At 45.5% G+C, this 25,934-nt stretch overlaps 1 protein-coding gene across 2 annotated transcripts in view; it reads left to right on the top strand.

The window, feature by feature from the left end:
* ARNT (aryl hydrocarbon receptor nuclear translocator) overlaps nt 1–25,539 on the top strand; it is a 41,225-nt gene extending 15,686 nt beyond the window's left edge. Inside the window, exons 5-22 of one of the 2 annotated variants that reach the window (XM_067569731.1) lie at nt 3,599–3,643; nt 5,916–6,129; nt 6,256–6,469; nt 7,181–7,280; nt 8,006–8,071; nt 8,810–8,895; nt 9,313–9,389; nt 10,112–10,246; nt 12,467–12,541; nt 13,416–13,567; nt 15,443–15,553; nt 16,119–16,191; nt 16,768–16,891; nt 17,562–17,661; nt 18,138–18,291; nt 19,603–19,762; nt 20,398–20,546; nt 21,288–25,539. In XM_067569731.1, coding sequence (XP_067425832.1) covers nt 3,599–3,643; nt 5,916–6,129; nt 6,256–6,469; nt 7,181–7,280; nt 8,006–8,071; nt 8,810–8,895; nt 9,313–9,389; nt 10,112–10,246; nt 12,467–12,541; nt 13,416–13,567; nt 15,443–15,553; nt 16,119–16,191; nt 16,768–16,891; nt 17,562–17,661; nt 18,138–18,291; nt 19,603–19,762; nt 20,398–20,546; nt 21,288–21,377 — 2,125 coding nt within the window. In that variant the 3' untranslated portion in view covers nt 21,378–25,539. The remainder of the gene's footprint in view (nt 1–3,598; nt 3,644–5,915; nt 6,130–6,255; nt 6,470–7,180; nt 7,281–8,005; nt 8,072–8,809; nt 8,896–9,312; nt 9,390–10,111; nt 10,247–12,466; nt 12,542–13,415; nt 13,568–15,442; nt 15,554–16,118; nt 16,192–16,767; nt 16,892–17,561; nt 17,662–18,137; nt 18,292–19,602; nt 19,763–20,397; nt 20,547–21,287) is intronic. The other variant, XM_067569730.1, reaches the window with a different exon arrangement.
* Nucleotides 25,540–25,934: the final 395 nt, after the last annotated feature.

Raw genomic sequence — 25,934 nt, 5'->3', positions numbered from 1 at the left:
TTCTCCTCGTTCAGTTGTTGATTAGAAGCCCCCAAATCTTATAAAAACACAAGTGTGCAGCTTGCTGGTAACAAACTGAACTTGTATATTGTTTCCCAGTGGGATGTTCTCTGCCTGTAGCATGCCTCGTGGTTGCCTACTTGTGTAGTTTGTAAAGGGATTCTGCAAAAGCTGTGTGGATAAATCGGGGATTTTTAGAGACCAGATAGTACAGTAGCACTAGTAGAGAACGCTGCAAACTTGAAATTTGAGGGAAGTGTCGGGTAGTGTTGATGCCGTCAGGGCTTTCCTGCAAGGTGCTGAGCGCACTCAAGTACAGCTGAAGTCATGGTTTTTTAAGTGTCACTCTGTAATGTTGCTAAACATCTGAGTTTTGTGTGTGTTCCGAATGCGATTTCCAATCCATGTCTTCATTGTGAGGGTCTGTTTTGTCTGACTCTGCTAAACTCTTAGCAAAAATAATGCTCTAGAGTATTAGCAATCGTGCATGCAATGACTTGTGTTAAGCAGCTAAATCATTTAGCTAGAGGTGAACCTGAACCACTGAATACCTTACATCTAAACTCTCCTGAACTTGGTGGAGTTAAAATACAAAGCTCAGAGTGTAGGGCTCATCTCTGGGTATGTTTTATGGCCATTACTCAAATGTCAAAACTCCTAGTGTTCCTCAGGAGAGAAAGCAAAGGATGTTACTTGAGTTCATAAAGGACTTCCATTCACTAAATGCGCTGTGGGCAAAGGGCCTTGCAGAGTGTTGGGTCAGGGATCTTGAGGTTCAGGAATGCAGAAGAGGCAGGAATCTTCAGATGAGACCGGAATGGCACTGACCCTCCCACAGGGGGAAGCCCTTCACAGGCAGAAGGACAGTGTGTGGGCCAATGTTGGGCCTCTGAACAGAAAAAAGATAAAAAATAGGGTGGAGGGGCAGGACTTCGGCAGAACTGCCGCCCCTCATCCCTCTTTCGCCTCCTTGGGTAAGCTGCCAAGTTTCTGCATTGGAGTCCTGTTGGTGCAGCAGCTCTGCATTTCAAGGTTTCTATCCTAATTCCTTGTTTCCGTGGGCTTACACTGGAGCTGTGAACCCTCTTAATTACAAACTCTCAGCAAGGAGAGCAAACTCTCAAAGCCAACCTCTTCAGGTTTGTCATGGGCAGTAAATCCATCAATATGATAACTCCAGGGGCTTAACTTCACTAGACTTTTGTACTCCTTTCAGTTAATGTTAACCAACCTCTGTTAGCTAACCTGGGTTAAAAATACCTTTCCCTCTAGTGTAGCATGGCCTTGGTGGCTTTGGAAGAAATGTACATATAATAAAAAAGGCAGATTCTTTAAGCGTTATTGATGCATAGTGTAGCACAAGTTCTCTTGGTATCGTGTTTTTTATATCCTAGGATTGCTCTACAGGGGTCAGACCATTAGCTATCGAGTTGGATCTATCCTGACCCTTCCAAGCAGTTAAAAACTCCATAATTCTCCAAGCCAGTTGTGCAGTGTTGCATGTGGGGTTGTGTGGACATTCATCTCAACCCTCTGCTTGTGATCAGTTTGTGCCCTGAAATATGAGATCAAGTTCTCCTTATCTTGGCATACATAGCTACAAATATTAGCAGCGATGAACCTTATAATTACCCAGGTTAAAACAAACAGCAACAGCAGTGGTTCCCAACCTGTGGTCGTGGGGGCTTTCAAAGTGGCCTGCCACTTCCCTCCCACCGGCTGCAAAAGGGAGCTGCTGCCTAAGGACCCAGGTGGAGCGTGTTGCTGCCACAGGGCTAAAAGACCAGTGCAGGCTCCTTGCTGCAGCCCAGGGGATGGGAGATCAGCACTGCCCTCCGCCTGATTGTAGCAGGGAGCATGGCAAAGTGCTCCTCCTCGGTCCCTAGGCGCTGGTGTCCCTGCTGGAGCCAGAGAGAGGGGAGCAATAATCTCCCGTCCCCCCGGGTGCAGAAGAGACCTAGAGACCCAGGTGGAGCACATGGGGCTACAAAGCACCTGCGGTTTCCCTGCTGCAGCCAGGGGGACAGGAAATCAGTGAGGAGGGAGGCAGCTTCCTCACTGAACTCCTTCTGTCTGGCTGCAGTGGGCAGACTGGAGGTCTGCTGGTGAAGACTGGTGGTCCTTCAGTGTTGTAGCCATTATATCTGTGGCCTTCGAGCCAAAGAGGTTGGGAACCACTGAGTTACAGTATTTAATTTCCACTCTTGTGGTTAAAAAAATTAAACAAATAAAACAGCTGAGACATTGGGGTTAAAAGCCGCTAACTTGTGGGACCACTGTGTCCAACATAATTCTGCATATGTTCAGCACTTAGTGTCTGTTCATTATTGATGTGTTAACGGGTATACTCTCTCTCATACATGTTGACTATAAAGCAACTGGTGGAATGGAGAATGCAAAAAAGATCGGGTTTGGATAAAATAGACATTTATACCACACATTTGATCGTGAGACTCATGGACTGAAGTCCTTTGTATCCGTGGAATTAAACTGCACCTATTTTGTACCTCCTTATTTGCACGTAGCTCATTAATTCATCTCTGCTGGGACCTCTGAGCAGCTTTCATATGACCACCATGTTCCAGTAGAAAGGTTTTTCCTCCCCTTTCCTCAAAAGATGTATTGAATAAACCAGGGCTCAAAAGTCATTTAAGTACAGGACTAACAACAGTTTTAAGGCCCAGTGTATCACAGTTGGCCAGTGCTAGAAACTAGTGCTCTCTTCCCTGAATCTTAGCTATCTTTTGGAGAGCATGCCTTTTTTATACCTGGCAAGTAGTGGGAAATTGAACATAAAATTGTAGCTTCCTGACTTGGTACCTAAGGCAACCTGGTCTTAAGGACAGAGAGCATTGGGGAAAAAATAGTACCTGTAACCTTTTTTTAAAGAAGAAACCTTCATTTCTCTAAAAATGCCATAAGAGCATACATGTTGTTGTGGTATTAAGATTTCTGTAGGCCCTTTGTTTAAATGACTTGCACAATACCTTTGTGGTTTCACCGCTGATGAATAATGTGGTCCTCCCAAATGTATGCCGACTCTATCTCATCATGTGGTGTCTGTGTATGTAACAATGTTATAAAGGGCACTTGTGTCTCTGTCTCTCTTGGCATTTTTAGGTGTCTTTGTATATAAAGTCTGTCTTTTGTCTAGCTAACTAGTATGTTAACACTACAAATCAACACGCTGTGTGTATTGATTAAAAAAAAAAACACCTTTCTCATTACTGGGGGAGATGAGTAGTATAATGTGACTGAGAGTCAGGACTTCTGGGTGCTCTTCTCTGCTCTACTGCTGACCCTCTGTGATGCTGGACAAAATCATTTCTATGTCCCTCAGTTTACCCATCTGTAAAAATGAATCTAATACTTGCCTACCTTACAGGCTTGTTTGTTGTTTTCAGAGTGCTTTGAGACACTCAGATAGAAGGTGCTAGATAAGTGTATAATACAGTAAATTAATGACCACCTTGATTTGTGATTTGTTTCTTTACAAAACAGATGTGTCTCTAGGCTGGGTTTCCTAGTACATCTTCCCATTTTTTCATTTCTTTAAACTTTTTTCCATTTTAGCTTAGTTCACTGATTTTATTTTTAGGTCTGATGATGAGCAGAGTTCAGCGGATAAGGAAAGACTTGCCAGGTAGGAGAATGGAAATTTCAAGCATGGCAAAGCAGAGTACTTCCTCTCCTTGATGTTTCTGCAGGCATCCCCACTTTTTTCTTATTTGCTGCAATAAAGGATTTGAAACTGGACAGACTTATGGAAATCTGTGTGATATTAAAACTTGAAGGGGAGATAAGCTGTATTCTCCTTGTGAGAACATCTCGCGGGAATACCCTCAAAAGAATTTGTTTGCATCCAAGCCTAGACAGCATGAAGACTGCAGGGCAGAGTGGGCCTGGGCCAGTTCTTTCACAGATACTGGAGCTCTACTAACTTCAGCCTTGGCAAGTAAAACCTCTCTTCTGTTGGACTGAGAGATGCTAGGTGCCAAGGAATACCCAGTTTGTAAGCTCTTGCCCTGTTGTCATGGAGCCTTTTACCACTGTATAAATAGATATCATAATTGTATTGACTTGACTTCTTGTAAATGCAGTACCCTGCCAAATACCGGGTTGGTATATGGCAAAACAGAATGGGCACTGTGCTGTATCTGAATAAGATTTAAAAAAACAAAACAAAACTGTATATTCTTGAACAGTCACTCCTCTTATGTAATACACAGAATCATTACATGGGCTTGGGTGTTTAGAATCTGTCAGGGTTGTGGTTGGCTTATTACATACTGCCTAAAAAGCAAAGACGCCTTCTGGAAGTGCAGCATTTCATAGTTTAAATTTTTCTGACCAGATAAGCAAGATGTTAAGAGTTTTCCTTTAATCCACTGAAGTGTGTCTATGGCAAATGAGGGGCTCTTTATCTGCTTGTGTATACAATACACTGCAGTACTTTCAGGAGTCCTCATTCTTCTTTTAATTAAGCAGTGACCCCATAATCTCTTGTTAAAGCGGGCTTGCAAAATCCTCCTTCTTGGGAAGACTTCACAATGGGGCAAGTAAAATATCATTGATTTTGATTTGATTTGATTTTTTTCCCCCCATTCTCCTGACAGAAAGGGTAGGTGAGTAACACTTATGTCTGGGCAGGTAAATTTTCATTGCAACTATGGAAGGCTGAATTAAAGGTGAATGGGATACTCAAAACACTGCCGAAGGCTATTCCCCCTTCAGCAAAAGGCAAGTTCCTATTAAATGACTATGCAAGCCTAATAGGTGACACTCTTCATTATTTTTTTTTTTATTTTCCCCTTTTTTCTTTTTTGTGTTTAGTTCATTTTTACTGTTTCTTCCCTTTGCTGTCATCCATCCAGTTTCATTTCCCATCATGTGATTCCTTGCATCCGATCCACTCTCTCTGCACCTCTAACCAATCTGTCCTATAGGAAACCTGGCATTAAATTCTATTTTGAAAAATCCACCCTCCTACCCCAACTAAATTACACTTGGCCTGTAAATGCAATGTGGTGCAAACACATCTTAGTCTCTACCCCAGGGGTGCCAATAGGGAATGTCCTCAGGAGCAGACTGATTCCTGAGAGAGGCATGTTCAACCCACTAGTTGGGTCAAATCAAGGAACATTCGTTCTAATGCATCTGTAAGAATCTGTACCTCTGCACTGGCAGTAATGTGGTTGGACATGAGGCACAGGTATGTGTCTCTCAGGTAAGGAAGTTGGGCCGCTTATAGAGTTCACTTCGTTTTATACTGTAGAGGAAACGACCTCACCTTTAGAACAAAGAAACTAGCAAGCCATTGGCAATTAGCAAGCCATTAGCAAGCGTAGTCATATACATGAAACTGCAGCAAGGTAAAGTGGCCTTGGAGTGGACAAAAATTACATTTACACCCACTCTGTGGCCTCTCTATGCATCCAACATGGTGTAAAGATGCCTTAGGGTAACTGAGAATCAGGCCTGTAGAGTTAACTTATTTCAAAGGAGCGTCACCACAGGAGCTGGGAGGAAACCTATATTGCCATGGTAGGTTAGTGGCTTTCTGCAGAGCTGTGCTCTATTGCCGTGGAACAGCTGTAGAGAACTTCCTGTGCCACAGTAGCTCAGCCCTAGCTTACTGTCATCACAAGACTTCTTGAATAAGCATAATTTCAAGCAAGATGCTCTTGTGTATGGCAAAGACGTTCTGGCTCCAGCTTCTCTCCCTTGCACTACTTGTTCCCGTGTTCTTTCATGCATGCCCAGTATGGGAGGCTTCTGCAGCCCTTCTAACTTCTGAAGGCATTGGCACATCTCTTTGTTTTGCACTTCAGCCTGGCGGGAACCCAGGAAGGGTTGACCCGATGAAAGAGCTAAGCCATTTGGCTCTTGTAACCTCTCCCCATCTGCTTTCCCAGGGAGAATCACAGCGAGATCGAGCGCAGGCGTAGAAACAAGATGACCGCCTACATCACAGAGCTGTCAGACATGGTGCCCACCTGCAGCGCCCTGGCTCGCAAGCCAGACAAGCTGACTATCTTGCGTATGGCTGTCTCTCACATGAAGTCCTTGCGGGGCACTGGCAACACCTCCACTGATGGCACCTACAAACCCTCCTTTCTCACTGATCAGGTCTCTGCTGATTTTGTAGCTCAGCCAAAGGGTGACTTATGTGGGGGAGACATAAGGGCCTAAATGTAGCTGGCAGGTGTTGACTGTCTAGCCACTGGGTTAAGAATGTGTCTGTTCTGCATGCAGGAACTCAAACACTTGATTCTAGAAGCAGCCGATGGCTTTCTGTTCATAGTGTCTTGTGAGACCGGAAGGGTGGTGTATGTCTCAGACTCGGTGACTCCTGTCCTCAATCAGCCGCAGTCCGAATGGTTTGCCAGCACCCTGTACGACCAGGTGCATCCTGACGATGTGGACAAACTGAGGGAGCAGCTCTCCACTTCGGAGAATGCTCTAACAGGTAAAGCGGCCTGCCGTGGAAACGTCGTCATGCCGACAATTCCCAGAATTTGTAGTGCGAGCCCCCATTGGCCTCGTGTGTGGATGATCCTACAAGGCTAGAATTGGATCGTTAGCATTCCTGTTAAGAGGAACAGACCATGCTGTGCCTCTAACAAAGATCCTAAGGATGCATCAGAAGATTCAAATAGGCTGAATTTCCCTTATTCTCCTTACCAGGAGGGGCATTCTGCTACACCCCTGGGAAAGCATTGAATCCCTCACCCACCCTCAAATATGCATTGACAAATTCCCCCCAATCCTTGAAGTCCAGCTCCCTTGGAGACCCCATGTGACAGACATCACCTTTCTAGCTGAGAAGTGGGTGGGACGCCCAGGAGCCCCTAAGCAATGTGCCTTGATCTGCTCAAGTCATTTGAGCAAGGAAGCCTTTCCTTTTACCCCCCTAGCATCACATAACAGTCATAACACAACGGTCAGCCCCTGGAGCAGGGGACCGGCTTCTGTAACAAATCGAGAGTCCGTCTTTAGTTTCAGTGTCACATGGGGTTGGTCCACTGCTGTGTCCTACTTTAAAGCTGGTTATGTAGTAGCTGCTGTTTAGAAAATTAAGTGGTGCCTGATACGCTGTCTGGTGCATCCTGGTGATACAGAGTGAAGATCCCAGAAGTTGTCCCCATCACTTTGCTTGTCTTTTTTTCCCCCTCCTCAGGTCGTATCCTAGATCTAAAGACTGGGACAGTCAAGAAGGAAGGACAGCAATCCATGAGAATGTGCATGGGCTCAAGAAGGTCTTTCATATGTCGAATGAGGTAATACGAGGAATCCTTTAGGAGATCTGGCTGCATGAGCTCAGAGCTTAACCTGCTAACTGGCTGCTTAACAAATATTAGAGCCGATAAGCTTTTCTCTGGCTCTTTCAGCCTTCTCAAGTTAGATGAGATGGAAGGTGGCTGTGAAAAACCTGATTTTCTGATGGGATTCAGCTCTAAAACACTCTTAATTTTCCCACCCTGTGCTAAGGGGGTTGTATAGCTCTCTAAGATGTCACTTCAGGTTCCGTTCCTGCTCTGCCATTGATTTGCTCTGACCTTGGGCAGGCCACCTAGCCCTCTGCTTCAGTAAAGCAGGGCTAGTTACAGCCTGTTATAGTGGGGAGTAGAGACTTCGGGCGTCTACACTTACAGAGCTTTGAGAGCACAGCTGCACCACTGTAGCACTTAGTGAAGCCACTACCGAGGCTGACGGGAGAGCTTCTCGCATTGGTGTAGGTGCTCTACCTCCCTGAGAGGCGGTAGCTGTGTCGACAGAGAAACCCTCCTGACAACATAGCGCTGTCTACACCAGATATTCAGTCAACATCACCGCGTTGGCTCAGGGGTGTGGATTTTTCACGCTCCTGAGTGACACTGGTATACGGAAGTACGCTTGTAGTGTAGACCAGGGTTCAATTCGTGTTTGGAATAAAAGGGCAACGCATCTTATTTACAGTCTTTATTGATGGGGATTAAACTTTTTTCCCTCTTGACTGGTACAGGTGCGGCAACAGCTCAGTGGATCCGGTTTCCATGAATAGGCTCAGTTTCATGAGGAACCGATGCAGGTAAGTGCAGTGATAACATTTAAAGATGATTCGTGTAAGTCTTGCACCCTGTTGAGCAATGAAGTAAAATCATACCTTAGAGCGGCGTGAGAGGCATTGTACATAAAACCTATGCAAGATGGTATAGCACAGCCAATGAAAGCGCTTAAATACCTATGCTGTCAATGGAGAGAGACTTTAGCAATCCCATTTCCCACAAGATGCTGTTCATATGCAGATTAAAGCTTCAAACCATTATTCTGTGCAGTGTAAAGATTAAAGGTCTAGCCAAACAGCACAGGTTGAGATTCTCTTCCATTGGGCTTCATTAGATTTTATATTTTTAAGTCAAGCAGCGTTACTTTTAAGAGGACAGTAAGGCAGGCTCAGATATCTTCTCTCTCTAGAAATGACAGCACATGTAATAGCTCATTGTGCACATATCTGACCTTAAGAATGGCCATACTGGGTCAGACCAACAGTCCGTCTAGCCCAGAGTCCTGTCTTCTGACAGTGGCCAAAGCCAGATGCTTCAGAGAGAGTGAATAGGACAGGGCAGTTTTTCAGTGGCTCCCTGGCGCAGTCAGTCTTAGGGACACCTAGCACATGGAGTTGATGGATCTCAGTTAGGTGTAACTGAGCATGCAGGCCCTGCATTTCCTACCTGTAGACACTTTATTTCAGTTATTTAAAGAATTCAAAATAAGTTGAGTCTCTTAAAAATGTAAAGAAGAATCTTAATTTTTTTCTCTTCTGTAGGAACGGCTTGGGTGCAGTGAAAGACGGGGAGCCCCATTATGTGGTGGTGCACTGCACAGGGTATATAAAAGCCTGGCCCCCAGCAGGTAAAGAATTACACCGGGTACTTGCAATAGTTAAGTTATCCAGCCTGCTCTGAAGCCAATCTTGGTTATTAGCATGTTCTTGTGTTCATTCCGTACATGCACAGCACTGCAGATTGCCCATGTCTCTAAGCCGGGATGTGTGGAGACACATCTCAAAATTCAGAGAGAACTAAAAAGAGTTCCGGACTCTGCTGAATCAGCTCCTGTCGGTCCGAGGGGTGGGCACTGAACTTGAACATGTTTTTAGCCTGTCAAACCCTCCTGATTAGGAGAAAAGTGATTGGCAACAAAGTAAAAATAAAGCATGAAATACTGAAATCAGAGCTTCTTCTCTTGCTGCTTCCTCTGTGGAATTAGGGGCTTCTGTACTCTTGACACACTGTGATTTCTTAAACATTCTCTCATCTGTTGTCTCAGGTGTCTCATTGCCAGATGATGACCCGGATGCTGGCCAGGGGAGCAAATTTTGCCTTGTGGCCATTGGCAGGCTGCAGGTGAGTAGAAGCTTTGTCATTCAGTGGGTCTCTGGAATATGGTGATGCTGAGAATTAAACCACTTTCCTGCTTTCTCTCCAAGGTCCTTGACCAGTATATTCTCTCCACGCAGCCCATCTGTTTCTTTCCTCCCAGCTGTGCCATCTGTGATTCTAGATAAAACAAACACAATAAATCTGGAAAATAAAACTTCCGCAACTCTGGTTTGCAAAGCCTACAGAAACTTAACGGTGCATTTCCAGCAAGCCCAGCCCAGACCTATGCAGTACAGCGCTCTGAAACCTGCCAGGTGCATTCTGGGGACTGACATGCCAGTGAGTGCACTGAATACCCCATCTGGCTTCACAGTTCCTGCTCTCTATCTCATGCTGGCATCTCAATTCCTGGAGGTGTTCTGAGCATTCCTGCCCTTTGAAAATGTGCAAAGGGCTGTTTAAATGTTGATGAATATTTAATTAGCCTTTGAAATAGGTCTGATTTACCTGGGCTCAGATGCAGCTTTATTCCACCTTTCTGACATACTTTATTAAAATAGGAATGTCTCTATCTGCCACCTGTACCTTTCTAAGCAGCGATGCCTGTTTCATGATTCAGTGGGAGAAAATTCTGTTCAACCAGGTCGAGCACCCATTGGAGATGTTGGCTGGGACTTGCACTTCTGAGTGGCTTTCTTTAAACTTGAAACCAAACGTGATAGTGTGAAATCTGTCTGGCTTTTCAGGTCACTAGCTCACCCAGCTGCACAGACCTGAACAGCATTTGCCAGCCAACTGAGTTCATCTCCCGACACAACACCGAAGGTATTTTCACCTTTGTAGATCACCGCTGCGTGGCTACAGTTGGCTACCAACCTCAGGTGAGAAATGGCAGAAGCTTCCTAGTGAAGAGTTCTGCAGTTCAAACCAGCTTCCCCTCCCCTTTACTCCACGTATCATGGCTTTAGTTATCTGAGAGAACAGAGCTAAGACAAATTAGTACTTCGTTATTGAACCAGCCAACAGTTTCTGCTCCACCAGTTGCTTAGAAATATAAGTGACAAATCTGAAGAACTGTCCCAGACTGTGAAGTGACGTAGTTTTGGAACAAATGGATAAATTAGACAGTAATAAGTCACCAGGACCAGATGGTATTCATCCAAGATTTCTGAAGGAACTCAAATGTGAAATTGGAGAACTACAAACTGTGGTATGTCACCTATCCCTTAAATCAGTTTCTGTACCAGATGACTGGAGGATAGCTAATGTGACTACAATTTTTAAAAAAGGCTTCAGAGGCAATCCTGGCAATTGCAGACTGGTAAGCCTAACTTCAGTATCAGGCAAATTGGTTGAAACTATAGTAAAGAACAGAATTATCAGACATCTAGATAAACACAGTTTGTTGGGGAAGGGTCAACACAGCTCTTGTAAAGGGAAATCATGCCTCACCAGTCTACTAGAATTCTTTGAGCGGGTCAACAAAGATGTGGACAAGAGTGATCCACTGGATATAGTGTACTTGGACTTTCAGAAAGCCTTTGAGAAGGTCCCTTACCAGAGGCTCTTAAGCAAAGTAAGCAGCTATGGGACAAGAGGGAAGGTCCTCTCATGGATCAGTAGCTGGTTAAAAGACCGGAAACAAAGGATAGGAATAAATGGTCAGTTTTCAGAATGGAGAGAGGTAAATAGTGGTGTTCCCCAGGGATCTGTACTGGGACCAGTGCTGTTCAATAAATCCATAAATGATCTGGAAAAAGGAGGTCAACAGTGAGGTGGCAAAGATTGCAGATGATACAAAACTACTCAAGATAGTTAAGACCAAATCTGACTGCAGAGTTACAAAGAGATCTCTCAAAACTGGGTGACAAAATGGCGGATGAAATTCAATGTTGATGAATGCACATTGGAAACCATAATCCCAACTATACATATAAAATGATGGGGTCTAAACTAGCCGGTACCACCCAAGAAAGAGATCTTGGAGTCACTGTGCATAGTTCACTGAAACATCCGCTCTATGTTCAGCGGCAGTCAAAAAAGCTAACAGTGTTAGGAACCATTAGGAATGGGGTAGATAATAAGACAGTAAATATCAAAATGCCACTATATAAATCCACGCCCACACCTTGAATGCTGCATGCAATTCTGGTCACCCCAGCCCAAAAAATATATATTAAAAATGGAAAAGCCACAGAGATGGGCAACAAAAATGTGAGGAGGATGGAACAACTTTCATATGAGGAGAGATTAAAAAGACTCGACTGTTCATCTTGGAAAAGAGGTGACTAAGGGGGATATGATAGAGGTCTATAAAATCATGACTGGTGTGGTGAAAGTGAATAAGGAAGTGTTGTTTTGCCTCTTCTCATAACACAAGAACCGGGGTCACCCATTGAAATTAATAGTCAGTTGGTTTAAAACAAACAAAAGGAAGTACTTCTTCACACAAAGCACAATCAACCTGGGGAACTTGTTGCCAGGGGATGATGTGAAGGCCAAAACTATAACTGAATTCAAAAAAAGAATTAGGTAAGTTCTTGGAGGATAGGGCCATTAATGGCTATTAGCCAAGATGGACAGGGACGCAATCCATGCTCTGGGTGTCCCTAAGCCTCTGACTGTCAGAAGCAGGGACTGAATGATGGGATGGAGCACTTGATGATTGCCCTGTTCTATTCATTCCCTTTGAAGCATCTGGGCCTGGCCACTGTCAGAAGACAAGACCCTGGGCTGTTGGATCTGACCCAATATGGCCCAGACCATTAGTCTGACCCAGTATGGCCGTTCTGATCTTGTGTAACACTGATCAGTGGAGGGAGGTGGCTCTGGGGTATATTTAGAGCAAATGTGATTGAAGCAAGCAAGGTCTTTGCCTCTGCTTCTGAGTTTTAGATTGAACACCAGGGTCAGCTGCTGTGGGGCTGTATTTTGTAGAAGTGCATCATTTCCTAAAATACATGGGTGTCCTGGTGTTTTTGGTCCAGAGCATTGTATTTGGAGCTGTAAGCATGAGTCCAAAGTGGAGCAAATAGAGCAGGCCGGAAGCAGGGAGTCTGCATATTAAATGGAGACTTCATTTTTTTTTTCTTCAAAATTAGGAACTCTTGGGGAAAGACGTTGTGGATTTCTGCCACCCGGAAGACCAGCAGCTTTTGCGGGACAGCTTTCAGCAGGTAATGTATTTAACCACCTTGATTGTTTACAACTTGATCTGCATCAATGCTCATAAACCAATATTCCTATTGGCTGTCTGCTGTGCAATGGAACTAAACTGGTTTACATTTTTATCCGTGCAGGATTCACACCTCACTGGCTTTACATTTCTCAGTTACTGAGCAGCATACATTTTAACAGATTATTAAACATGAGATAACTTGCTAAGATGCAAAATGAAACTGGGTGGGTTTGTGTCTAATTTATTTTTGAATTCCTCCTTTTGCTGCTAGCTGTCTAAGACCAGAGATGTGAGTATAAAGTCTTGACATCAAGGCCATGCTTCATTGGCTGTGTTCAAACACCAGTTCATTTGCATTGCTAAGCATCAGATGTCAGAACTTTAAATGAATGAGGCTTGCTGGCCCTCTTGCTGTTTTTACTTTCTCCTCTGAGGGTGCTTGACTTGACTTGGCAGGGCAGGAAAGACGCCACTACTGATGATTCTGAAAAGCAGCTCCTCATTCGTTTGACCCAATAGTAAGAACCATAAACAGCGGACAATCTTTGGTTACTGGAGAAATTAACTTTTTTATTCTTGTGTTCATATCCTCCCTCGCTGCAAAAGAACACTAATTGAAGGTGTAAGAAAATGCTACATTCCACTCCCATGTCATCATCCCAGGGAGTCAGACATTGGAGGAATATAAAAAGAGTTTAAAAGAATAGAGTAGTTGTACCGTAGCTGGGAAGCATGATACAGTATTGTAGTCTTACAGCAAAGAATGCCCTCATCAGCTCCTAGTAGGGTGGGCGGGGTGTGTGCTTATAAACAGCGCTGCATTCAAACGTCTTCTTTTATCAGGTGTTACTGATGGCGTTACATTTTTCTAGGTGGTGAAGTTAAAAGGCCAGGTTCTGTCAGTCATGTTCCGATTCCGGTCCAAAAACCGTGAATGGCTCTGGATGAGAACCAGCTCCTTTACCTTCCAGAACCCCTACTCAGATGAAATTGAGTACATCATCTGTACCAACACCAACGTTAAGTATGTACATGGCAATGGCTTTCAATCCATGAGCACTTTCAGTGATAGCATGTGCACTTTGCCTGATCCCGGTATGACCAGCTACCCAGACAGAACTGGGGTTCTCCACCATCACCCTTTCTTTCTCCCCCCACCCTCCCAAGCTTCTGTGCTTTCTTGAAAAGTCCCTAACTACACTGGGCAGTATCCTGATAGGAGTGTAGTGCGTGCATTGAAATGCTTTTAAAATCCATAGAATGGAATTCTTTTGGCTGCTCAGTTGAAGTATGCTTTAGGGAGCTGTCAAAGTTCAGTTCCAGAAATACCTTGTTTAACTCCTTAACTGGCTGCTGGTGCTGTTACTGCATTGACTCTTCAGGCTGTATATTTGCATTAGTACTAGTACACCGGACTGTATTTTAATGTAGCTCTGGGCTTTCATGGAAGCAGGACATGGTGTGGATAGGCTGGAGACTGGATATGAAAAGCTGCAATTTGACAGTGAGCTGGAAAATCCCTGGAGCAGACTACAGAGTAAATATTTACTTTGTCATTGTCTGCTTACTTCAGTAGCTCATCCTAGAGTCAGGAAACAATCTCCCCTAATTGTGACATTGCAATAAAAAATAACATGCGCGCTCTGTTACTATCTTCATGAACCCATCGCCCGTTTCCTTCTTGGCAATCTTGGTGGCGTGCTGGCTGTGTCATAGTTGGCTCTCCATCGTGGGTAGTTGAGGGATGCCGACTCTTCCTAGGGGGAGCACAAGACTCTTTGGGCAGGTCTAGCACTTGACATCCTGAGAGGGACTGCTCGTGGCACATCTTGTAATTGCTTAGCTAGTATTAGCCTCGAAGGAAGTCTGCCCAGCTGGACAAGAGGCAAGCGAGACCATCTGTGCTCGTGGACAAAGGGGGCAGAGTTTAGAGGTGGATGTTCAGGGCCCCTTCTGGACCTTTCTCAATCATGCTGTACAGTCAACAGTACACCTTATCCATCCGCCAGTAGACTCCCTTATAAAGATGCAGAGCAATGTTAATCCGGTCCCTCTAGGGGCTTCCCTTTGGTTCTAGACCATCATGGTCTGAGCACCGGACTGGGACCCAGGAGTCTGCATTCTAAATCACGCCTCTGATGTGGGCTTAGTTTTATCCTGGCATTAGAGGCCTCTCTTTGACTTATTCTCTCCTCTTATTCAGCCCACACAAATCCATTCCCATTCCCATATACCATGCGAGTTCAGACTGGAAAAGCACTGCTGTGCATCAGATAGCATATGGTGCACTTTAGCTGCCTGGGTCTTCACTCTATGAAGTGTACTTAGCTTTATTTTTCACAGACCCAAGTACTCTCTGCTGGGCGGAAGCAACAGCATTTAAAACACTTGCTGAGATGTATCAGATTTTTCTGCCTTATGGGAAAGCTTGTTAAAGTTGAGTTACGTTCCCCTATACAGCCATCACGACTAGACAGAAGCAGAGCCTAGAGGATACTTCCAGGGTTTATATTAGGCTTAACACTGGCCCCTTGCTGAGGGGGGTCCTAACTCTGACGCATGATTTATTTACTCACTCAAATGGTAAGTCAAATATTTTAGGCCTGACAACCTTAGAAGCATTGATGATTTGAGATGTATGTAGAACTGGTGAGGCTTCCAGTGTACCTAACTTTAATAGCAGCTCTTCTTCCTATTGAGTATCATTGGGGGGCTAGTAACCTTTGGATCCCAGCTGTGTATCCCACTGAAGTCTGAGGATCGTTCCATTGACGTCGTCAGGCTTTGCAAAGATGAGGCGCTCGGACCCATGACTGAACCAAAAACGGCAAATTTTAAAGGACAGTAACTGACACTTGCATCATTTCATTTCTCTCTCCCTTTTTAAAACAACATTAAGAAACACAAGCCAGGAGTCTCGGCCTGCCCTGTCTAACTCGATGCAGCGGCCCCAGCAGGGACAGAACGTCAGCCTTCCTCTGGAGATGGGCACAGCACAGCTGGTGTCGAGGTGAGAGGATTCTCCCATGGCTCTAACTCTGGTTATCTCTGTCTTCCCCTACCTGCCACCCTGTTTTTAATAGGCCTGTCAGATATCTCCTCTCACCCCGTACTTTGCTCTTTGCCAAAGGAGCAGCCACTCTGGGGTCATATATCTGAGTCACTAGCTCCAAAATATTTATTTCAGCAATCAGCTAACCTAGTTAAGTAGCAGGGCTAACGCTGAACAGGTAATTAATTTTTAAGTGTGCGAAAAGGAAGAATAGCTGATCAGCAGGAGTCCAATAAGCCATGCAGGAGATGGCTTGCTTCCAAGAGAATCGAATGGTTGATGGAGTGAGCCTCTCAGTTGTGGAGACTTTGCTTTGCAGGGTGGGGCCTTAAACTGGTCACCTCAGAAAATCCTGGGGTTTTTTTATTGGGGTTGACTGTCGGCAGAATCTCCAGGAATTCCACAGAAGTCCTGCTTGCTGTTGTAGAGAAACTCAGATTCCTGGCTGCCAGTGAGCCAGGGCTTCGTTAGCTAGGTCGTTTTGAGCAGACCCGGTTCTTCTTACATTCACGTTCTATTTTAGGCAGCAGCCACAACAGGCTGAGCTGGAAGTGGTCCCAGGAAGAGAGAGTCTGTCTGGTTACGACCACTCGCAGGTAAATCAGCTGGGATTTTGATGGCCTCTAGGAGTGTTCTTGTTCTGTGTCTTGTGCTCTGTCCCTGACTGTGGATGAAAACCAGCCACTCTAGGGAGTCTGGGATCAGAGTTGCTGGGATTCACTGGAGCCCGTGCTGTCACTTTCTGTGAGGACAGGGTTGGGCCTGCCACGCCACCTGCCCTGCATCAGTCGTGCCTTCATCTCTGCATCAGATGTGCTGGCACAGCCAGTGCTGCAGGGCAGGGCAAAGTTGCCTCCAGAATTCTGAGAGCGGTACTGCCCAGTCCCTCTGCTTGCGCTGCTCAGATCTCTCCAAGAACTGCCTCTGAGCATCCCCCCCATTCATGAGCTGTCCATACACTCAGCACCGTCAGTCTGGAACAATACAAGTAGGCATTGAGACAGCGCTAAAGCACCTTGCCGACTACGGTGTATGGAAAAAGCCAGGTTACAAATGCCTCAGCTCTTTATCAGAGGCAGTAGGTTGCTAAGTGGCTTCCTCTGTATTCCCCCATAGGCATCTCTGTTTTGCCTACTGTTGCTCGTGCTTATTTCTCCCTCCCCTGATTCCAGGTGGCCGTTCAGTCTGTGACTGCTGCTGGCTCAGAACACAGCAAACCACTGGAAAAAGCGGAGTCTCTGTTTAGTCAGGAGAGGGACCCACGGTTCACTGAAATCTACTCCAGTATCAATACAGGTAGAGAATGTGATGTCTGGATGTTAAGCTGGCTCTGCTCCTCAGTCTTATCCTGGCCTGGTATCATCACTCGTTCTGTCTAAGTGAATCTAGTGCTGGGGACAGTTGCTGATGAGCAGTGGAGAGGACAGTCCCCTCTTTTGCAGAACAGGAATATCTCCGGCATTGAGTGCAGGCTTCCCACTCATCCACCTGCCTGCTTCTAACCGTTTTTGCCTGATTTGCTGCCATCAGTGGTCCTCAGGTGCCTTCCTGACTGCACTCAGTATCTTGGCAATGGCTTGTGGGGTCAGTCTTTTGCCCTACACCTTGGATCAAGAGTCCCAGGCCTGGGACTTCCTCGTAACCCCTTCTGCCTATCCCCAGAGAGCAGATGTGCTTTCTGGGACTCAAAACAGACAACCGTGAATGTCCTAAGCCCCAAAAGGATCTTAAGGCAAAGCTGCTTAGAAAATTAAGAGGAAATCAAATTAAATAAGCTGTTATGAAACCATCTGTGGTCTGGGTAATGTCTGTAACGAGACTGTCCCTTATCTTGCTAAGCTGTTCAAGCCGAAGAATCAAACTCGATGTGGAGAGCTCAGGTGTTTAGCTCCCTTGCTTTGTCTTGGCCTCCCTCCATCAGCACTGCCTTGTCTCAGGCTCTAACCTGTTCGCCTTCCTTTCACAGATCAGAGCAAAGCCATTCCTGCCAGCACAGTGCCAGCCAATCCGCCTCTCTTTCCCCAGGGAAACGCTTTCACTCCGTCACGACCCACCGAAAGTTTCAGGTGAAATTGGCTTGCTGGACTGGGTTCGGGTTTCTCTTCATGCTCTGTCTGTCCAGGCAACAGAAGAAATGAAGGGGGACAGTGCTTTATAGGATCTTCAACAGTGGCCAGGCAGTGTCCCTAGTACTCTGATAACTATGGTCCTTCCATGCATTGGAGCCATTTGGTTTTTCGTGTTTGCTTATATGAATTGCTTGCCAGACAGTAGCTAAACACTGGTGCAAAAATTAATACAAATGGACAGACAACATGGGTACCCCTGTGCATGCTCCATCACAACACGTTCGAGCGAGGCTAGCATCCCAGCCCAGCACACGCTGTTGTTTTGTAATTGAGGTATGTAAGTTGTGTGGACACACTGTAGATTACCCCCAGATGCATGGTATGGTATTGACTCCAAATGCCACCTAAGGCACATCTACTGGTAACGGTTAAATCCGGGATGATGCTTTAAAGCATTCTGTCTTCTATTCCAGGAGCAGCAGCATGGTACCCCCTGTCAATATCATCCAGCAGCAGCCTTCTTCAGCAGGCCAGATTTTAGCCCAGATTTCTCGCCATTCCAATGCCACCACTCCGGTCACTGCAACCAACTGGGCATCAGCCACACGCCCACCGTTCACGGCACAGGTAATGCTTCTCAGAATTCCCAGGGGGCCTTTTCCCAAGTGATACAGGTTGGCACCAAGCGCACACGTTACTGACATGAGAATTGCTCTTTCGCAAGCTGTGTGTAACATTAGAGTACTCTGACTTGGTTGACTTCTGAATTGCAGAGTGATGGAGAAATTTCCCTGGCACATGTGGTAGGTGGTGTTGGATGCATTCAACTTCAGTTTGACAGTGATTGATGTCTCTTAATAGTTGAAATCCCAGCAGCTGCTTGTGTGAATTAGTCCCGATCCCGTTCCAAGGAGATAAGTGTTCATCCTCCACCCTGAAAACAATTGCGCCATCACTGCTCCTAGTAACTTTCAGCAATAAGAGTAGAGTTCAACTGGGCAGGTGACAGAACTTCCTCGGGGGGGCCGGTCCCAGACTGGAATGAACTCCCCCAGGAATGGAGGCCCATCTTAAACCACCCCATCTTCCACTCCTTAAGCAAGTCGCATTTCTCTGCCCTTGCCTCTCTTGTTAGAAAAACACACAGCAACAGGTATATTTATAAAAACCAAAAAGAAACCCCCTACTAAACCAAGGCACCTGCCCATCCTTCTCCCTCTGGGGACAGGATGAGAGAACAAATATGTGACAGATACTTAGTCATGTTACTTAATGCCTGGCTGGAAAGGCGCTCAGGTACTACAGTAATGAGAATAGTGTAAAAACCTGTCTAGATTGGAGTTATTCTCAGCCTAAGGCTATGTCTAGATGCTGCCATCAGATCGATTTATCCGGATCAATTGCGCGAAAGTGGAGATCCGCTCAGTCAACCCAGAAATTGACGCTATTAATCCACCTCTGTCAGGTGGAATAATGCTGTGTCAACAGGAGCGCATTTCCCCCCAGTGCAGTGAACTGAAGACAGCGAAGTAGGAGTTAGGAAGTCTGCCGTTGGCTGCCGCCGAATTTGGTAGCAAGTGTAGAGAGAGCCTCAGAGAGGCCAAGGAGTGAATAGGTCACAAGCTGAATGCTCCTGTCATTAGTTCATATTTCTATTACTACCGCACCTGCTCACCCCAACCAAAATACGCCCCTTGTGCACTGGATGCAGGCCACAGCATCTACAGAGATGCAGCCTTTGCCCTGAATAGCTTTCCTCCCTAGAGGGGATCCCTCCAGGTGCAGAGCTGGGGCAGATCTGCAGGGAGAAGCTTGCACTGCACAGGCTGTGCCTTCTGTATAGGTAGAGAACTTCAGTCTCCACAGCTGGGTCAGTCCAGCGCCATTTTCAGGTTAGGAGCAGAATAAACACAGCGTTTACTTCTCTCTCATTACTAGCACGTGGCTTCCCAGACAGCCAAGACTCGGTCCCCTTCATTTGGAATGGGGAGTTTCCAAGGCATGCCTTCCTCTTTCAGCCCAATGTCAACGCCTGGTTCCACAGCTTCCTCGGGTGGGACTCCTTATCCACCCCATGCTAACCGCAGCACCGGCTTTGGTAAGTGGCATTCGCGTTGCACAAGGAATATTCGTAGGATCTTGCTGTGGGTGGTGGGACCCAGGTAAAAATCTCCTTTAAAAAGATGCTTATTTGGATTTGCGCTTAAAGGTAGGGGTTAGGTTACATTTGGGCCTCACCTAGTCCTTCAGTGTCTGGTTTCAATAAAAATGTCATGGATGCTGTACTAGCATTACTTCTAAAACTGAATTCCTGCCTCTCCTCTCCCCAGCTGCCCTTATTGAACAAGTGGGGGACTCAGTCCAAAAGCTCTCCATGCAGCTACAGCAGGTGTTTCTGTGCAGGAGGTGTAGAATGGACACAGGCTGGCTAGGGTTGAAAGGCAGCTCTCCAGTCCCATTGTCCTGACCATGCCAGAAACCCAGTCCAGAGCTGGTTAGACAGTGAGCGATCGGATCAGATTACCCTCGCTGCGACGTAGCTGGGCACTGGAAGCCCCCTTCCCCCACATGATTGGAATACTAAGTTGGCCCCCTGACACAATAACATTGACCAGCCAGTTCTTATGTTTTCTGACCCTTTAACGGCTCTTGGGAAACAACAGCTCTTGCTCCCCTTTGCTTAGAGAGATTTCTGTGGGCACAGCCTGCTGACCTTGTTACTCTGTTGAACAGCCACTGAAACAGGGCAGACCCCCGCCCAGTTCCAGACCCGGACAGCAGAAGGCGTTGGCATGTGGCCTCAGTGGCCAGGGCAACACCACGGGCAGAGCTCTGGAGAGCAGAACGTCCAGCAGCAGCCGAACCAGCCTGAGGTCTTCCCAGTAAGATGTCACTTTTGTAACCCACGGAGGGAGAGCAGGGCTGTACTGCATGCGCTTGGTTTACAAAAGTGCAGGGGGTTGGCTATAGTGCGGTGACTTTGCACTGCAAGCTCCATGGAGTGCCTTGGCCGGTGGGATGTGACAGCCATAATGATCCCAAGTGGGCTTGGATCACCAGGGGAGGAAGTGTCCAAGTGATCTGGAGCTGTTCACCTCTGTTAGGTAGCTGGTTTGAATCTGGCTCAGTTTGGGATCCCAGTGGGGCCTGTCTTGTTCCAGTGGACAGGAACTGGGCTAAAGTCTTCTGGCAGGGCGTTGTGCAGAGCTTGTGCTGCTGTCTGAGCTATGCCTGCTCTGTAGAGAGAGGGAATGCTTCAGTCTTCAAAACAAAATACAGCTTTCTAATGAATATTCCATAAGATTCCTCTGCATTGTGTACTCCATGGGGTACTGGTTGTTCGCTTCAGCCCCCTGTTTATCCTGGGGTGGAAGGGAGAGGGAGTGTAGCTACAGTTATTCACTGGTGGTATGAGAAATACAGCTTGTAGCTAGACTGTGAAAGGCAGTTGGAATGTGTCTGCAGGAATCTTGAGACTGTAAGCTCTTTGGAGAAGGGAGTATCTTCTTGTTCTGTTTTTGTACAACACCTAGCACAGTGGGATCCTAATGCATGACTGGGGTTCCTGCTCCTATGTGCTACGCTACCGTAGTACAGATATAATACTTATTTTGTGCTTACAGGACATGCTGTCAATGCTCGGAGACCAGGGAACCAACTACAACAATGAAGAATTCCCAGAGTTAAATATGTTCCCTTCCTTTTCAGAATAAAAAAAACATACGAGACCTCCCCCACCCCACAAATGTTATATAAATACTTATGTGTAAAGGAAAAAGCATCTAAGTCTTTTTTCAAGGACTCCTGAACTTTCTAAACACTTCCTACTTTCTGGAGGCAGAAACTTCCAACCAAGAGTCCAGAATGGACAGCTCATCCCAAGGGAGGAGGCTGGGTTTCTGGAGTGCTGCCAGCCCTGTGTGGAAGGCACGTGGATTGTTCGTCAGGAGGCTTCTGGACTTGTGAAGCATTGGAGAGTCCGGGCTGGAAATTCACTCAGTTTGCAGGATGCATGCAAGACGCTTGCTCTGCGCACTGGGTTGGGAGAAGAGGCTCTCTGCTCGTTCAGCAAGCACCACCCAACGCTCACGAGGTGCTTTTTAAAATTGTTTTTTCAGTCTTCTATGCCGAGACTTTTTAAAGATTTATTGTAACTGTGCTTAAATGTTGGGAGAACCTTTTCCCAAATGTTAACCCTTTATAACTCGATCCTAGGTAACGCACGCTGGAGATTACAAATCCTTCTGGTCTTATCCAGCCTTTCTCGTTGGGACTGCACATCACCTTCTCAAGGAAGCTTTTGCGTAATCTCTCTGAAGAGGAAAGAGTAGGGTTGTTAACTGGTTCCCCAGCTTGTGATGAAGGTGTATGTGGTGAGAAGCTTCCATGTGTACGGGAGCTTGGCTTTTGGAAGAACGTGTTTGTTTGAAATCCCATCTCTCTTCCATAAACAGTGGAATTACGGGTTTTTTAGTTAGCATGACCTATAAACTTGGGGATGTTTCATTCACTTAAAGATGGGAAAATAATGAGCCATAAAGTGTTAAATAATTATATGTAGCTTTGCTTTCTAGATGCACCAGTCCACAACTGATGGTTTCAGTGGTGCCATAAACCAGTGTTAAACGGGTTTTCAGTGAGTGTATCTATTAAGAATAACATAGCACTTTCAGTGCAACTTTACCATTTTTGTCTCCTTTCCCATCACCTACATTTCTTAGTTTGTAGTCCCAGCTCCTGTTGGAAAACAGACTCTTCTGCCTTTCTAGATTCTGGGTAAGGGATCTAGGAATAGCAGAGAGTTGCATTCTTCACTCAGCTCTGAGTCGCAGTCTCCAATCTGATGTTCACTGATCCCTTAAAGAAATTCTTATTGGCAGGTGCTGATTTATTGCCAAAATACAAAATGGAGGAGAGTGAAACAGGTATTTAACTTAAACATTAAAGCTTCATGTTTGAATTTGCAGGCACCTTCCCTGGAAAAATTTCTGGCAAACTTCATGCTCCCTCCTGGCCTTGTTTTTTAAAAAAAAAAAAAAAAAAAAAAAAAGATTCAGTAGGTGGATCTGTCTGTCGTTGGGTTTAGCCCTTGGAAACAAACTCCGCATCGCTGTGGTGGAAAAACAGAATCTTTCCTGAAAAAGGAAAGCTTCTCTTGTTCGTTTAAAGCATGGATGCTGTTCCACATTAAGTGAGATTTTGGATACTGACCTCCTGAAATGCCTTGGGGTGACCATCCTTCAGTCAATAAGATCCGAGCTGGACAAATAATGGATTTTTCCATTCGTTGGAAATTTTGCAAAAGTAAAAAAGAAATTTGGCTGGATCAAATTTAACATTTCGTTTTGATTCTGAGCATTTTCAAGCTTCTGAGGTTTTAAAATTAAAAAAAATCAGGAAATTTTGAAGCAAGTTGCTTCAAACAAATATTGCAACCTTTTAAAAAAGGAAAAAACACTTTTTGACTATTTTTTATAAACAATTCAGTGTTTCATTGTTGCAGAATCTGCATTTTTCATGGAAGAGTTTTGTGCAAAAAACTTTGCTTGGTTTTAACAGCAGGATTGTCAAAAGGAAGGGTGTGGTCTTTATCTGGACTAGTAAATCTTGAGGTGGGTAGGGGTGGAGAAGGTTGAGGGGGAACCTTTGCCAATTCATGTGTACCCTCCAAAGAGCGGATTTCCTAGATTTGTAGGGCAGGTAATATCTATCTGGAAGTAATGGCGCAAAACACTTTTGGGTGAATATCTCTGTTGTAAAGTGAGATGAAAAGTTTCAATATTTTCTGTATCCTGCCAGAGATTTTATTGACACTAGATAAGAAGAACCAAACCTATACTGTATTCTCATGCCTTCATTGTTAAAACGAGTGTTCAGACACTAGTGACTTTGGGTAACATTTTAAAAAGCTCTGAAGTCCTGTTTCAAAAGTGATTCAAACAATAGTTTTGAAAAATGGGACTTAAGCTCCTATATCACTTATGAGCTTTTGTAAATTTTACCCATATTCTTAGTCCGTTCTCTGCTGGACGGATTAGAAGGATGTTCAGTTGAGCTAACAGCAATAATTGCATTCTCTTCAGCTGTGGCAGTTCACCACGTTCCAAATAACTTTTATCACTAGCTCTTTGGCTGTTGAACCATGGGGTTTTCTCAGGCTTAGAGCAAATCTGTTTTGTAAAGTTGTAATGTGTTAATTATCCCAGGTATTTGTACGCAGTATGGCAATATCTGCTCGTGAGTTAAGTTGTATGGACAGGACGGCAGAAGCATGTGTGTGAGAGTGACTAGAACTGCTCTGCGGCATCTCCCGAAGGGTGTAGCTTTATTAAGTTTACCAGTCTCATAAAAGAGAAGGCACCTTTAGCCTTGAAAATCAGAGTGAACCTGTTGTGACAAACGCTCTGAAACTATATGGCCATAAGGGGAAAACCTGTTTCTACAGAAACCATGTACTGTATGCACACTATTGTAACGATATTGAAGAGAAACTCAACCTTTTTTCAGTACACAGCTAGAATCTTTCCTGGGATTTGGGGGTGAGGGGAACCGCTTAATAAGGTCAGCGGCTTGGCTTTGTTTTTGTATTGTTGTCTGCAATCAGTTCTCTCCAGTGGTGCTTTGAATTTCCCATCTCTACAGCCGAGAGCTGGGCATGTGCATGGCCGGACAAGCTCCTTCTAGCTGGGTAACGCCCTTCTCCACCATCCCATTTGTAACTCATGGGTGACCACGTTTGTTTGTTTCTTTCTTTCTTAGCTGGGCTGATACTAGCACGGCAGAGAACTTGATGCTTAAGCCAAAATGATGGGCCTTGCCAAGGGAAGCTTGCCACCACGATGGCTTCATCCACCTGACCTAGGGGGCCATTTGCCCTCATAGGTAGCGTTGCCACCCCTCTTGTGTGCTCAGTCATGGGCCCTTTTGTGCGATGTGCATTATCTGCAGGGACAAAAGGACAGACCTCCCTGACTCAGCACTGTCACATGGGACAAGAGTCTCAGAAGCTTTTCCTGGCTCCTAGCTCACCACACCTGAGTACAGTGGGATTCAGACAACTCGGGGGGGGGGTGCATCACCATCCACTAGACAAACGTTGGTGGTGCTGGGCGTGGTTGGGCGCTCTGATACTGCAGTAGCGGGGTCATCTAAGTATTTTATAGTTTGCAAAGCCCAGATTTAAAAGACCCAGTAGGGAGGATTCAGCAGTTCTGGAGGGGCAGCCAGCTATAATAGTTGGGCAGTCCCTCTCTGAGAGCTCAGACTTCCTGAGGTTTGACCCTGCATTCCTTGGGATGAAATCATTGCCGGGATGAGGCTTTAAGAGCTTGATCCTGTGTAATGCTTCGTATCTCCTTACATCCCATGGGACTGGATGGTTGTGCTCACTCTTCTGTGGAGTGACTCCTCGACCCTACCCATATACTTACCCCGACGCACCTGCAGATTACACAACAACCTAATTTAAGTATCACCTGGCAGCCCAGCTGAGAAGCCAGAAAACTCTTTTTTTTGCCATGCAGGTAAAAAGGGCGTGCGTGAAATTTGTGCTCTGTAGAGACAATGGTGGTTTTCTTCCTTCCCTGCTCTGGATGCAAAGGGGGTTAGATACAAGGAGGAGCAAAGTTTTATTTTAAAAGAAAAATATGGAAATCTAATTGAAAAAAGGTTGAGTTTCATTTGACTCCTGTTTTTGATAATCAGATATTTTTAAATGTGAGTATTTTATTGTACAGTTGGGTGGGGAGGCGTGGGGGAAGGGAGAAGTTCAACATTTGTTCTTTAAATGTTCTGTATTGAAGGCTTTGTGTTGTGACAGAGGTTGCAAATAATTATATGTAGCAGAGATTTTACAAGAAGATATTTTTTCCTTTTAAAAAGGGCAGTCTGTTTCTTCACTGCTGGGTGTCTTTTTACAAGCATTGCGCTGGCGCGACTAAACTCGTTAGGCCTGTAGGACCTCCATTGGGTGTGCAAAGGGCCCTGGATCTAAACCTGCCATGCTTCCCCTGACAAGCCTCCAAACTGACTTTTTTTTTTTTAGTCCACAGACCTCCCCCTACCTTTGCTCTGCTGCGTGGGGAGATCTCCCGAAACCAGCAGTGCAGTTCTCTTGAGTGGCCTAAAAGAGAGATTTTGAAAGGTTCAAATGGGGCAGCTACATGCCCAGCTGTGTTGAAAGTGAATGGGAGTTTGTCCCGGGTTCCTGTAAGTTAGAATTGTTGCCGAGACCTAGGCTGGGTGTGCACATACCTTCACATTCAGCGGCA

Source organism: Emydura macquarii, unplaced genomic scaffold, assembly GCF_026122565.2.
Source record: "Emydura macquarii macquarii isolate MOO-44397 ecotype Brisbane River unplaced genomic scaffold, CSIRO-AGI_Emac_v2 contig_2924, whole genome shotgun sequence".
In the NCBI taxonomy this organism is placed as follows: Eukaryota; Metazoa; Chordata; order Testudines; family Chelidae; genus Emydura; species Emydura macquarii.
Note: the sequence above shows the minus strand (reverse complement) of the source record. Positions and strands in the feature narration are given on the sequence as shown.